This window comes from Mustela nivalis (assembly GCF_964662115.1).
Source record: "Mustela nivalis genome assembly, chromosome: 8".
NCBI classification, from domain to species: Eukaryota; Metazoa; Chordata; class Mammalia; order Carnivora; family Mustelidae; genus Mustela; species Mustela nivalis.
Genome location: NC_139027.1, coordinates 34,191,106 through 34,204,322, shown reverse-complemented (window position 1 = coordinate 34,204,322; position 13,217 = coordinate 34,191,106). Strand labels below are relative to the sequence as shown.

The 13,217-nt window shown below is 47.7% G+C and overlaps 1 protein-coding gene across 4 annotated transcripts in view; it reads right to left on the bottom strand.

Annotated features, from left to right (window-relative positions):
• Positions 1-228: 228 nt before the first annotated feature.
• Positions 229-13,217, bottom strand: part of MTA3 (metastasis associated 1 family member 3) — a 163,180-nt gene continuing 150,191 nt past the window's right edge. For 2 of the 4 annotated variants that reach the window (XM_082743289.1, XM_082743290.1), the window contains exons 17-19: positions 12,870-12,929; positions 4,506-4,579; positions 229-3,727 (exon numbers count right to left, since the gene is read on the bottom strand). In XM_082743289.1, the coding sequence (XP_082599415.1) occupies positions 4,563-4,579; positions 12,870-12,929 (77 nt within the window). In that variant the 3' untranslated portion in view covers positions 229-3,727; positions 4,506-4,562. The remainder of the gene's footprint in view (positions 3,728-4,505; positions 4,580-12,869; positions 12,930-13,217) is intronic. The other 2 variants (XM_082743292.1, XM_082743291.1) reach the window with 2 other exon arrangements.

Genomic DNA, 13,217 nt, shown 5'->3' with positions numbered 1-13,217 from the left:
TGTGGCTGATGAGACCGCAGAAGAAAATGCAGACCCTGGGGATCGGTGTCTGAGAGTCTCAGGGTGGCGGGGGAAGGTCAGCCTCACCGGGCTGGTCTGTGAGCTAGGCACGGGGAGAGGGAACCCAAGATGAGGAGCATCTGCCGCTGGGGGCTGGGCCAAGCGCACACAGAGCCTCGCCTCCCAGCAGAGCCGCCATCCCAGCAAAGGACAGCATCAAACCAGACATGATCTCCAGAAATTTATTGGAAACACAACACAAATTGATTAGTAGATGGTACCTACTTACAGACAGTCCACAGTAATACCGCGCTCTGAATGAATTATCCCGGGAAAACACTCATGACCGCTGATGCATGTGCTAGTGCACTCTGGCAGGGCAAATCAGAAATTGGGGGCCGAGGAACGGAGGGGAGGGCTGGACAGAAAACTGGGACATGGCTTTCCTGAGGGGAATGGCGAGGGGCTGCTAAACAGGTAAATTCCCCCAAAAGAAAACAGGGACGACTACTGAGAATAAGGCTTTACCCCTCCCTCCCAAGGACGTTTTCCTCTCTAGGTGAGTGATCTGCAGAACCTCCACGGGGCCTGCATCTCCCCTCCGCGGGGGTCTTAGGATAGCATGGGGCGTCCGCCAGCCTGCCTGCGCTCAGACCCCTCCTCTACCTCCGCCCCCTGCTCTGAGTGGCAGGGGCGTGCTTGTCCCAGGACCCCAGCTCAGCTGGCTTCCAGCCAGGTTGAACTAAGAGGCACCTGGAGAACCTATAGGACATGAGAAAAGAAGAAGCCAGGCTGTTTCTCCCCACACCTGCCTGGGGGGTTGTTTCCAGCAGCCTCCATGCCCCCTTGAGGGCCCAGCTCCCACCAGATAGGCCTTGTGTGGTCCCCTGTTCCTCCCAGGGGCCCTAATCCCTGCGCTCTGGTAACGTGGCCTCTACCAGCCTCCCGGAGGGGAGGGGGTGGCCGCTTCCTGCTGTTGTCCCCCACCTGAGTTGGGCCTCTTCTTGTTGCTGTGTTCCATAATTCTCTGGATGAAAACCCCTGTTTTAAATATTTGGAGTGGCTGTGTGTCCCTGGTTGGACGCTGACTGACAGAAACCGGGCTGTGGGCAAAGTGGAGCTGTGAGAGGTGGGCTGAAAACCAGTCTGTCCTCTTTTGCACCATCTCTAGGGGTGGGCAGGTGGTGAGGCCGAGTGGGAAGATGGCTTGTGAGCTTCTGTGTCCTCATCCAAGGGAGCACAGACCAGGCTCAGCACAGCGCCTCCGGGTAAAGCTGCTGTGGGCCGTGCAGACAGACCCCGCATGTCCACCCCACAAGCGCACTGCACCTGGTGACATGTCCCCAGCACACGCCATGGAGGCACTGTGGCCCCAGGAAGTGGGTGGCTGGGAAGCCCTCTCACACCAAGTGCTCAGAACGGCGAAGGCAAATGTGAGGGGCTCCTGGGTGTTGTCCCTCTAGTCCCTCGAGTGTTCAGTCAGAATGCTGGGGAGCCTCCTCTTTGTAGGACGGGGCTGAAGAACCAGGAGTTCTTACTACAAGGTGAAGGAAGAGCTTTCTCGGTACATGTGGCTCAGAACAAGCTGCACTTTGCCAGAGCTCAGTGTGAACTACACCTAGGGCAGGGGACTCCCTGTTCTCCCTGCAGCCTGGGGTTGGCCTCAATCTCCAAGTCTCCTGGGCCTGGGTGAGGAGGGCCTCTCCCAAAAGGCGGAGAAGCTTGGCAGCAGGGACACGGAAGCGGACTTTTCTGTAATCAACAGTGACATTTCACAGGGTCAGGAGAGGGCGGGAAAGGGCCAGGGAGCCATTGCACCTCCTAAGTCTACGTGTGACAGTAAACCCCAGGCAGGACGTGCAGACAGCCTTCCTGTGTCTTTCTTTAGAAAGAACACACCATGTGGCGTGTGATGCAGAGAGCCAGCTGTCTCCTCTCCCTGGGTCTTTTCAGAGGGGCTTCTCTCTGGGGATCCCTAAGGGCGATGCCTGTCACCTCCGCCCTACTCACTGGGCACCTCTAACACAGGGCAAGACTCAGAACAGCTCCAAGAGCTGGCAGTGGTGAGAACATCCCCAGGTCATCCTTGCAAGAGCCAAAGATGAGAAGCAATGCCTCAGAAGAGGAACCATGCTAGCTGCAAAACAGGAGAAGGAAAAGGCAGCTTGAACTCTGGGCATCGCCGACAGTCATCATCCATTACGTTCTCTTTGCCGAGCTGAACCCAACCTCTGAGGATCTGGGCATCTACAGTGTCATCGTCATTTTAATGAGACCTCACTCTGCTGGGGGGCAGGGGGTGGGGGGCTGGGGAGTGTCAACTCAATTACAATTGAGTTGAGTCATTCTGTCCTGTGACCACCTGGTTGTTTGGCCATCCGGCTACAGACCCCAGGGACAGCTCTAAGGCCAGACTCCGGTTTCCTTTCATGGTGCTGTGAGCCTGTGCCCTGCAGCCTGTCCCTGCAAATGGAGGACAAGGGAGTGGCCAGGCTCCTGTCTGCTCAGGGGAGTTGTGGGGGCACTAAGTTATTCACACGCCTGAAGCTGTGTGCACAGAGCTGCAGAATGGCCAGCCTGTACGGCCAGCAAGGGCTGGTGCTGAGGGCAGACAGGAAGAGCCCAAAGCCAGTGAAAACTGGGTCACAGGCACATCTCCCGGGGCCTAGGCATGTGTGTTCACAGAAATGTCTGGTCTGGAAGGGTGGGGGCCCGTGGTGTCATATATACACACTCACCTGCAAACACACGTCTCTTATTTCACCCTCCGAGGCCAAACAGATTTCATCTGCTTAAAATAAACCTGGGTGATTTGTGACTCGTTGAAGGACTAACCTGGCGGCGGTTGCTCGGTGGCTGGCTTGGCTGTCAGGGAACAGGGCAGTACGCGAATGGCTTGTCACAGTGATACACACTCAGCTCCGTTTCAACACCTGCTTTTGCTTGGGCTGTCTGGGACCAGGCAGCACCTAGTAGAACACCAGCCTCTCTCCAACAATAAAATACAGATGATATGAAGAGTTCGCAGGCTTACCGAAGAAGATTTTCTTTCTTTTTTTTTTTTTTTGTCAGAATCTCATAATTCTGTACCTAGGAAGGGTAGAGGAGGGGAAGCCAAATATAGGACAGAGGGGTGACAGCAAAACTTCCTCATTTAAAAAAAAAATGAAGCCTATTGAGAAAAAGCCAAGTGACAGTAATGGTAAGGAGAGGGGACTATCATGAACTGCATAAACACTGGCACTTTTCTTAAGAAAAATCCATTCAGAAAGCGGCCATGTCCCTCCCGTAGACTGTCATGGCGCTGACAATAGGGCTGAGCTGACACATGCAGGGCAGCAGCAGCTCTGAGCTCTCGGGCGCTCCGCTGCCCGAGGAGCCGCGGTGCCTGGAACGGAGTGCTGGAGAAGGAGGAGACTGAAGGCCCCCTTGTCCCCTCCATTGTCAGGCAGGTCCCGCTATGGGACAGTGAAGTCTCTGAGAGGAAAGCGAGGCGACACTGATGGACACATGGAGACGCGGCTTTGGGGACGTGCACTCCCACAGTTTCTTCCCCTGCCCCACCGAGTCTCCAGGGGGCACATGTGTAGGTCTCCCACTGAAATGTGCTGGAAATGGGGCTGCCTCCTTCCCAGGCACGACTGCGAACATCAGCAGGACAGTGTAGCGAGTCTTGGCTTATAGTATGAAATAGGGTTAGCTCAGTCCGACACGCAGCATGTGAGTTCTGGGGAAGGAGAGAAATGGGGTCAATGTTAAAGCAGTTCTGCCAGAGGAGGCAAGGTGAGATCAAGCACCAGAGTCAGCCCTCCCACCCACAACGTCACAAACATCAAGGAAAGGCAGTCAGGCATTAATTCAAATAAAAGCTCACAGGGTAGTTTGAGGTTGGACCAAAGGGAGGTCTAATGGAGGCCAAGAAAATACATGAATGACATTGAAGTATGTTGAAAGCTGGGTTTGGGACGGGCAGGTGTCATGGTTACAGCCAAGGCGTACAGCACACCAGGCAGGTGTTGGTACGCTTATCAAAGCTACGTCACAGGCCGTCCCTGACCAGATACTAAGGAACGGGGGGCACAATTAGTCCGGAGGAGACACAACGTGATCTGAGGTAATCATGATTAATCACAGTAACGTAGGCACTCAGAGGTTAGGAACACCTTTTCCTCTAGGAGGGGAATGAATCTCGACCCCACACTGTGTAACAGTGGCCCTCATTCCCACCCCCCCCCCAAACCTTCAACTCTCCTTCCCAGCGTTGGTGGTCTAGAGATTCTTGATAGAAATAAATAAATGAAAAGCAGAAATGCCTGCAAAGCGTATCGTTACCATCTGCTGTTACCCACTCGGTTGTGAAACCTTTTGTTTGGTTATTGGGGAAGTGGCTAGGAGGGAAGTGGGGGTTGTTTGCTGAGATGGGACCAGGTGCCCCAGCCAAGGGAGTGCTCAGTCATTCTCTCCCATCACACTCTGCAACCAGGAGAGGACACAGGGGTGCTCACCTTCACAGCCTCCCGCCATCCTGAGGAAGGTCTGCAGGATGGAACAGAGCTGGGCCTTCACTTCATGAGCCTTTCTAGAATAGGGGAGATATATGTACAGAGCCTGGTATTTGATAGGGCTCAGCAAACACGTGCTAAATAAAAACCCAGATAATTCAGTTTTGGAGTCAGGCTAACCTTTGTTTCATTGAACCTACTGTGGGTTATGTAACTGCATTATTTTTATTTATTTATTTATTTATTATTTTTTTATTTTTTAAAGATTTTTATTTATTTATTTGACAGAGAGAAATCACAAGTAGATGGAGAGGCAGGCAGAGAGAGAGAGAGAGAGGAGGAAGCAGGCTCCCTGCCAAGCAGAGAGCCCAATGCGGGACTCGATCCCAGGACCCTGAGATCATGACCCGAGCCGAAGGCAGCGGCCCAACACACTGAGCCACCCAGGCGCCCCTGTAACTGCATTATTTAACAATTTTCACAGGAACCTTGTGAAAGGTTAGGAACTTGCTCAAGGGGGCGCCTGGGTGGCTCAGTGGGTTAATGCCTCTGCCTTCGGCTCAGGCCATGTGGCCTCTGCCTTCGGCTCAGGTCATGATCCCAGGATCCCGGGATGGAGCCCCGCATCGGGCTCTCTGCTCAGCAGGGAGTCTGCTTCCTCCTCTCTCTCTCTCTGCCTGCCTCTCTGCCTACTTGTGATCTCTGTCTGTCAAATAAATAAATAAAATCTTTAAAAAAAAAAGAAAAGGAACTTGCTCAAGGTCACACAGTGAATAAGTTGAGGATTGGACCCTAATCTTCTTAACTCAGGACAAGATTTCCTTATTACCCCAAGCTGCCCCATTCTCCATCCATCCCAGTAAGAGCATACTGTCCTCGTCAGTGTCTAAGTGAAGGGTCATGTATGGGTCAGAACCTCCAGGATTTCTTAGAAGGCTCTCTCTCTCTCTCTGTTCTTTTTGTGGGGGTCAGGGGGATGCTCTGTTTTCGTCCAGCCCCTGTGGAATTAAGCCATCTACAAGAACAGCCACTTGTAATCACTTCCCAAGTTTCGGATCCCAGGTTTCAGTAAATTGTGCTTCCTTTTATTTTGGCTAAACTTACCTGTTTGTGTTTCAAAAGCAACCCTCTAGCATTCAGGTTGACACCAGCCTTCTTCACACTGGCCGTGGTTTTAAGTTGAGATAGGTCACCTGTCTGCCTTCCTGGCTGAAGAATCCCTGTGTTTCTCATCTGCCCTTGTCAGGCTATCACTGCACTGCCCCCAGCTCGGAGCTTCCTCATCCCCACTGCATTTCCTTGAAGCAAGGAACACATGCCACATGCAGGGCCCAATGCAGAAGACCCAGCACAGCATAGAACCCCTGGAGGCAAAGGGCACCCTTTCTCAGGTCTCCCTCCTAGACAATGTAGCCCACACCATTTCCCCTTTTTGCTTATAAATAAGTTCTCAAAAGCATTCATCGCCATTTGCTACTTTTGTCTATATTAACCCTGCTTCATAAGCACTAGTTTTCTTACAAAAATTTCCTCTGGGTTTCACTATTTGGAAGTACTTCATGTCCATGGACTTGGAGATTCTGCACTCTAGCTAACCAGTGCAACGAAAGCCACCTTCTTGAATGCAGCTGCTGGATTCTGAGTTCAATTCCCTCCCTTCTGCAACCCAGAGGAGAAACCACCATCAGAATTTTGGAGGCTGGAAAGCAGACACCTGAGTGACAAGAGATTATGCACTTGAGAAAGCCAGACCTGAAGATAGCAGTGAGGAAAGCCGAGAACCTAATGTGTCCAAAGGGTCCTCAGATGGTTCAGGAATTAACACCAGAGACTGCTGGTGGTGGGGAAGGGAGACTGAAGGATGCAGATGAGTTGTTGAGCCATTTGAGAAAGAGGCAGACCCTTAGAAGCCCTCCCCCGACTCCATACTTCCAGGCAATTACCTGTTTGCCACAAGTCTGAGTGTGTGTCCTCTGAAGAGGATCCCAAAGAGGGTCTCACTCACAGGGGACACCAGGCAACAAGCACACTGACAGCAGGGCTGGCTACTCCAAAATTGAGGAACCAAGTGAACAGAAGCCTCATGTGTAGTGAGACCTCCAGTGTTCTTCCCATTTAGCTCCAGGAAGCACGCCGCTAAACCTTAAACTCTAGGGGAAGAGACTTTCTATGGTCTAGGATTTGTGCCCCCACAAATTCCTATCTTGAAATCCTAATGCCCAAGGTGATGGCATTGGGAGGGAAGACCTTTGGGAAGTGCTTAGGTCATGAGGGTGTAAAGAGACCCCATAGAGTTCCCTAGCCCCTTTCATCATGTGAGGACACAGAGAGAAGTCAGCAGTCTGAAACCTGGAAGAGGGCTTTCACCAGAACCCAGCTATGCCAGCTCCCTGATCTTGAACTTCCCAGCGCCTAGAACTGTGAGAAATAAATCTCTGTTGTTTACAAGTAATCCATCTGGGAGTGCCTGTGTGGCTCAGTGGGTTAAGCATCTGCCTTTGGCTCAGGTCATGATCCCAGGGTCCTGGGATAGAGCCCTACATTGGGCTCCCTGCTCAGAGGGGAGCCTGCTTCTCCCTCTCCCTCTGCTGCTCCCCCTGCTTGTGTGCACGCTCTCTCTTTCTCTGTGAAATAAGTAAATAAAATCTTAAAACAAAACAAGTGGTCCATCTGCAGCATTTTGTTATAGCATCCTGAACGGAAGACGATAGATGGGAAGAATCTTCTCTGGGAAATGTGGCCAGCCCATGACAGCAGACCTGGAAAGAGTGGGATTTGGGCAGCGCAACAAAGAGCCCAGCCTGAGCACCATACCATGAAGTGCACTACAGGCTCCACCCACAAGCAGGGCACAGAGCTTTTGATCTAATTTTCGTCTCCTACTCTTAAACATCAGTAGACGACCACAGGTCATCAGGGAAAAACCTCCAACATAAATGTCAGAGACCAAGCAAAGAACAAAGAGAAGAATTAAAACTGGAGGAAATACACCATCATAGAGAAGAGAATTTAAAAAGCAGAAAACACTATCATTAAATATCTTCAGGGGATTAAGAAAAGATAGAGTATCCATAAAACACAAACAGTATACCATTAAAAAAAAAATTGAGGGGCATTTGGTTGGCTCAACTGGAGGAATATATGACTCTTGATTGCAGGGTCATGAGTTCAAGGCCCCATGTCGGATGTAGATTATGTAAATAAATAAATAAAAATAAACTAAAATTTTTAAAAGATTTTATTTATTTGACAGACAGAGACCACAAGTAGGCAGAGCAGCAGGCAGAGAGAGAGAGAGAGAGAGTGTGTGGAGGAAGTAGGCTTCCTGCCGAGCAGAGAGCCCGATGTGGGGCTCGATCTCAGGACCCTGGGATTATGACCCGAGCCGAAGGCAGAGGCTTTAACCCACTGAGCCACCCAGGCACTCCAATTTTTTTTTAATTGAGAGAACTGAGGGGAGTTGACAGGGAGCCTATATAAAGATTGAAGAGTTCTATATTCTATAATGGTGGGCTAATTTATATTGGACTAACCCTCCAGCCAATAATAGTAATACACTCTGGATAAAATAAAAAAACAAAAAACAAAAAACAACTGCTGGAAGGTTCTGGAGAGCAACCAGAAATCGGGCAAAAAATGGAGAGGCTATGATCCTTGAAAAAAAGGTGAGATTCAATGAGATCCACCCCTAACTGGCTTTTTCTTTGCGGGCACTTCCATGCAGTCCAAAAGGAATATGGCTCAAGCAGAAAACTGCAGTCTAACTGGGCGGAGGAATCAGGGAGAGTCCAGAGCCTGAGGCTGCCAGTGTAGCTGGGAATACAGGAGGAGATCCTGGGAAGAAAGAGGAGAGGGAAAGGGAAGCCGCCAAATATATACATACATTCCCCTCAAATCACAGGCTGATTCTGGAACTATGCATTCATGAGGTGGAACTCCAAGGAGCCCAGTGGGAAACAACAGCTGAGAAGCTAAAAATGGCTGAGGAGCAACCTCAGCAGCTGTCTACTGCTGGCAAGACAAAATTTGGAGTTTAAGTTCTGCCAAGTAGGAGGGATTGGGCAAACAACTTCATCTTTCCACTGAAATCTCATGGGACTAAGAACAAACCTGAGATAAACCAGACCTATTAAAGCTTTAAAACAAGCCTCCCCAGAATCACGGTGATCCACCAACTGAATGGCTTGCTAGCATAAAACACAATGCCCTGCGAAAGAAAATAGCAAAATCCAGAGTCTCTACAACTTATCATCCACACTGACCAGTATTCATTAAAAATTAACAGACTGAGGGGTGCCTGGTGGCTCAGTGGGGTATGTGTCTGACTCTCCATCTCAGCTCAGGTCTTGATCTCAGGGTTGTGAGTTTAAGCCTTACTTTAAAAAAAAAAAAAAAAAAAAATTAACAGATTGAGCAAACCATCTAGAGAAAAAACTCAGCAGAAAATGACTAACAGATGATTCAGATGTTAGAATTAGCAGATATGGATTTAAAATATTCACTATAAGCTTGTTAAAGAATCTATAAAAAAGATGAATACTGGGGTGCCTGGGTGGCTCAGTTGTTCAGTGTCTGCCTTTGGCTCAGGTCATGATCCTGGGGTTCTGAGATCGAGTCCCACATTGGACTCCTTGTTCAGCAGGAAGCCTGCTTCTCCCTCTCCCACTCCCCCCTGCTTGTGCTCCTTCTCTCACTGGGTCTCTGTCAAATAAATAAATAAAATTTTTTTTAAAAGATGAATATATAAAGGGTAACAAGATGGTATATTTTAGGAGAAATATAAAAGAACTAAATGGAAATTCTAAAACTGAGAAATACAAAATGTGAAATGAACCATTTGTTAGATGGGATTAATAGCAAATTCAGTACGGCAGGGGTCCCTGGCTGGCTCAGTCAGTAGAGCATGCAACTTGTGATCTTGGGGTCGTGGGTTCCAGCTGCATATTGGGTGTAGAGTTTACTTTAAAAAAAAAACCAAAACTTCAGAAGAAAGAATCAATGAACTTCTAGATCTCTGAAAGTTAAAACTGTTAAAGCATATGAGTCCATTTATATAAAATTCTAGAAAATGTAAACTGATCTGTGGTGACAAGAAGCACATCAGTGGTCTCCTGAGAGAGGTGGGGGAGACGGGATGGGTAGGAGGGTAGACTATAAAGGGATACAAGAATAGCTTTGAGGGTGATGGAGAAGTGTACTAAGTGGATAATGGATAGGTAATTGATTGTTGTGGTTTCTTGGGGCATACGTACATTATTCTTATCAAGTTGTATATTTTAAATATGTGTAGTTGAGGGGTACCTGGGTGGTTCAGTTGGTTAAGTGTTTTAACTCATGATTTTGGCTCAGGTCATGATATCAAGGATCATGAGAGGCAGCCCCATGTCAGGCTCTGCACTCAGATGGGATTCTGCTTGAGATTCTCTGTCTTTCCCTCTCCCACCTCCCCTCCCCCTACTCATCAGCACAGGTGTGCTCTCTCTCTCTCAAATAAATAAATATATAAATAAAATCCTGTTTAAAAATAAGAAATATATGTAGTTGAATGTCAATTATGCCTCAATAAAGCTGTTTTAAAAAGAAATGATAATGGAAAATAACTTTTGGGGATTTAAAAAATCTGCTGGAGTAACAGGTGCTGGCTTTAGAAAGACTACGGAAGAATCATTCTGAGTTTAATAAAACTAGAAAAAAAATTGGGGCACCTGGGTGGCTCAGTGGGTTAAGCCTCTGCCTTCGGCTTAGGTTATGATCCGGTCCTGGAATAGAGCCCTGCATCGGGTTCTCTGCTCAGCAGGGGGCCTGCTTCTCCCTCTCTCTCTGCCTGCCTCTCTGCCTACTTGTAATCTCTCTCTCTCTCTCTCTCTCTGTCTAATAAATAAATAAAATCTTAAAAAAGTAAAAACCCTAGAAAAAATTATTTAAAAAGAACTCTGAAAAGAACAGGAGAAAAAACTAGTGTGGTCATATTAATACCAGACAAAATAGACTTCAAGATAAGGAGTACTAACAGAGCTAAAAAGAATTATTTCACAGGGCACCTGGGTGGCTCAGTGGGTTAAGCCACTGCTTTCGGCTCAGGTCATGATCTCAGGGTTCTGGGATCGAGTCCCGCATCGGGCTCTCTGCTCTCTCTCTTAAAAAAAAAAGAATTATTTCACAGTGATATAAAGGTAAAAAAGACATAAAAGTTCTGATTACATATATCATCAATAACAGAATTTCAAAATACTGAGGCAAAAATTGACAGAATAAAGAGAGAAATAGACAAATCTGGTTGGAATATAAAATTGAGCCTCCCAGAAAAGAGAGCAAAAGAGAGAGAGAGAGAAAAAAAAAACACGGTAGAAGAGAAGTGGAGAGAAGAAAGAAAATCGGAGGACCAGCACAAGAGGTCCAATGTCCGATATCTTGATCCTTTCTTCTGTGGACTGATGCCAGATGCCTTGAATGTGGTCAACCCTGTTTCCCCAGGATTCACTGTAGGCCTTGCTCCCTGGCTGCCCTGGGGAGGGGCTCCCGGAGGCACTCAGGGAAGCTGCAATCAGACTGTCATGGAAACAGTCTTCTCAGATTATCCTCTTCAGGCACCTCCATTTAACAAAGTTGCCTTCAAGCTTGCTCCTCAGTTTTACATTAATTACTTTTTGCATTCATTTATATGTAAATAATTGTTGATAAAAATAAATATTTGGTTGAGGGAGGAAAATGCATAGATTATAACTCAGATGTTTTCTGAGCTTAAAGAGTACTCAGTCATCTGGAAGGAAAAACAGGAAACAGGAAAAGAAAATAATAATGAGCAAGGTTGGGAAGCTTAAAATGAACCCAGTGGGGGGTCACCGAATCAACTAGACTGTGACAAATCTTTCCATTTCCACTGCCCTGGGGGGCCTCCAGATTCAGAATACTTCTCACCTCCACAGTGGGACCCAAAAAGACTGCTCAGAAGGAAACCTAAATCAGGTGGTTTCTGGAGTTGGTCTTGACCTCCCCGGGGCATCAAGGTCTAATAGTGATGTCTCAAGGGCTTTCTCAGACATATGTGCCAGCTCTTTGGAAGGCTGGGCCACACTTCTATGGAAGAGTTGTTTCTCAGGGACTGAATCCCCTTCCTCTGCTGTTTTCCTCGCTCTCCTTTCCCAACCATCTACTCTTCCCCATAAAAAACCTAGGATATTGCTCTCAAGTTAGAGGTTCATTTTCTTTCTCAGAGATTCACCCTCCACACGTCAATGAGAATGGGAATACACTGGAAGAGGTTGGTTAAAAATGTTTTCTCTAATGTTCTTTGCAGGCAAACAAAGACACTTTATTGAGGGGGACCCTTGAGCAACTACCATGGACTTCTGTCATGCTTCTATGGCTCAGAGGGTGTCACGTCTAGACCTCTTCCAGGTTCTCACACTACTATATCCCTCAGGAACAGGATAAAAGTATTCTCTGGGAGCAACTGATGTTAGTAAGCCCAGGAACAGTCCCAAGGGTGGCCCATATGGCATCCTTCCAGAATATTCCAGAACACCAAGTTGTTAATTACTGATGCCTAATGCATTTGGGTCTGTTTTTCTCTACAACACCACCCCTGTGGCTTCACAGTATGAGCGAACATCCGCTGTCCTCACATAATGCTTACTGAAGTCCTGAAACTCTAGATATACTAGGTACTCTGCTATAATTACTTCACATTCCATAAACCCTGGGGCCATAATGATCCATTAGAAAATACTGGAAAAAAAAAAATTCAAAGTCACTTTATCTATGAAACCAGGTTGTAACATGACATCTTGAGACAAGGAGATCAGAGGCAAGTCCAGGGACACTCGATGTTCTTCCACCAACAATATTTTGGAAGATTAAAAAATAAAACAAAAAACTGTAGTTTTTTGAAAGGATATAAAAATGTTGACAGAAGGCGGCCTGGGCCCAAGCATGCCTAGGAATGCCATCAGCTGTTGCTGGCGGTCTATTTTTACTGGGATTTGTGAAGACAGCAGATGCATTCCCAGAGCTCTCTCACTGGTACAATGGACCTCATCACCACCCATTTCTCAGAGTTGGGAGGCGAACAGTTGGAGCTGTTGAATCACTGATTCAGAAACAAGTCATCCAAAGGACAGTCTTCACACCCCAGATCATAATATTGTACTTAAAGGCATCCACACTGGATACCCTCTTTAGAGGGGACTCAGAAAAATGATATTACTCAATGTGGAAAACAAATAAGGAAAAAATTTTAGATCTACAGTGTATTCACACACCCCAGGGGAAATAAGCCAGAAGAAAGCAGATTAAAAAGGAGTTTATTGTACAATTCATCAATTTCCTTGGCTCAGGTGTCCTGACTCTGTCCCACTGAAAACTCACCTCTTTCCTGATCCAGTTGCTCTGGTTTTCCTGACACTGAGTCCTGCTTCAGTAGTACCCCTGGGACAAAAACCATATCATCTCAGAAAAATATGAGAAGGGCACACCTCCAATTGATGTCCCCTCGGTCCTATGACTATAAACAGAAGTTGCTCTCCAGGGTCCCCATTTGATAAAGACAGAGACATAGCAGGTGATCACCCTGTCCCCGGGCACCTGGGCTATGGAAAAGACGACGTGCTGATGGGCAGGGAGGACCAGGGCATCATCTTAAGGGGTCAGGAGGGGATGAGAGATGCCCGAACTTAGACTTCTTCTGACTCAGCCTTCCCTCTGAAGAAGATGCTA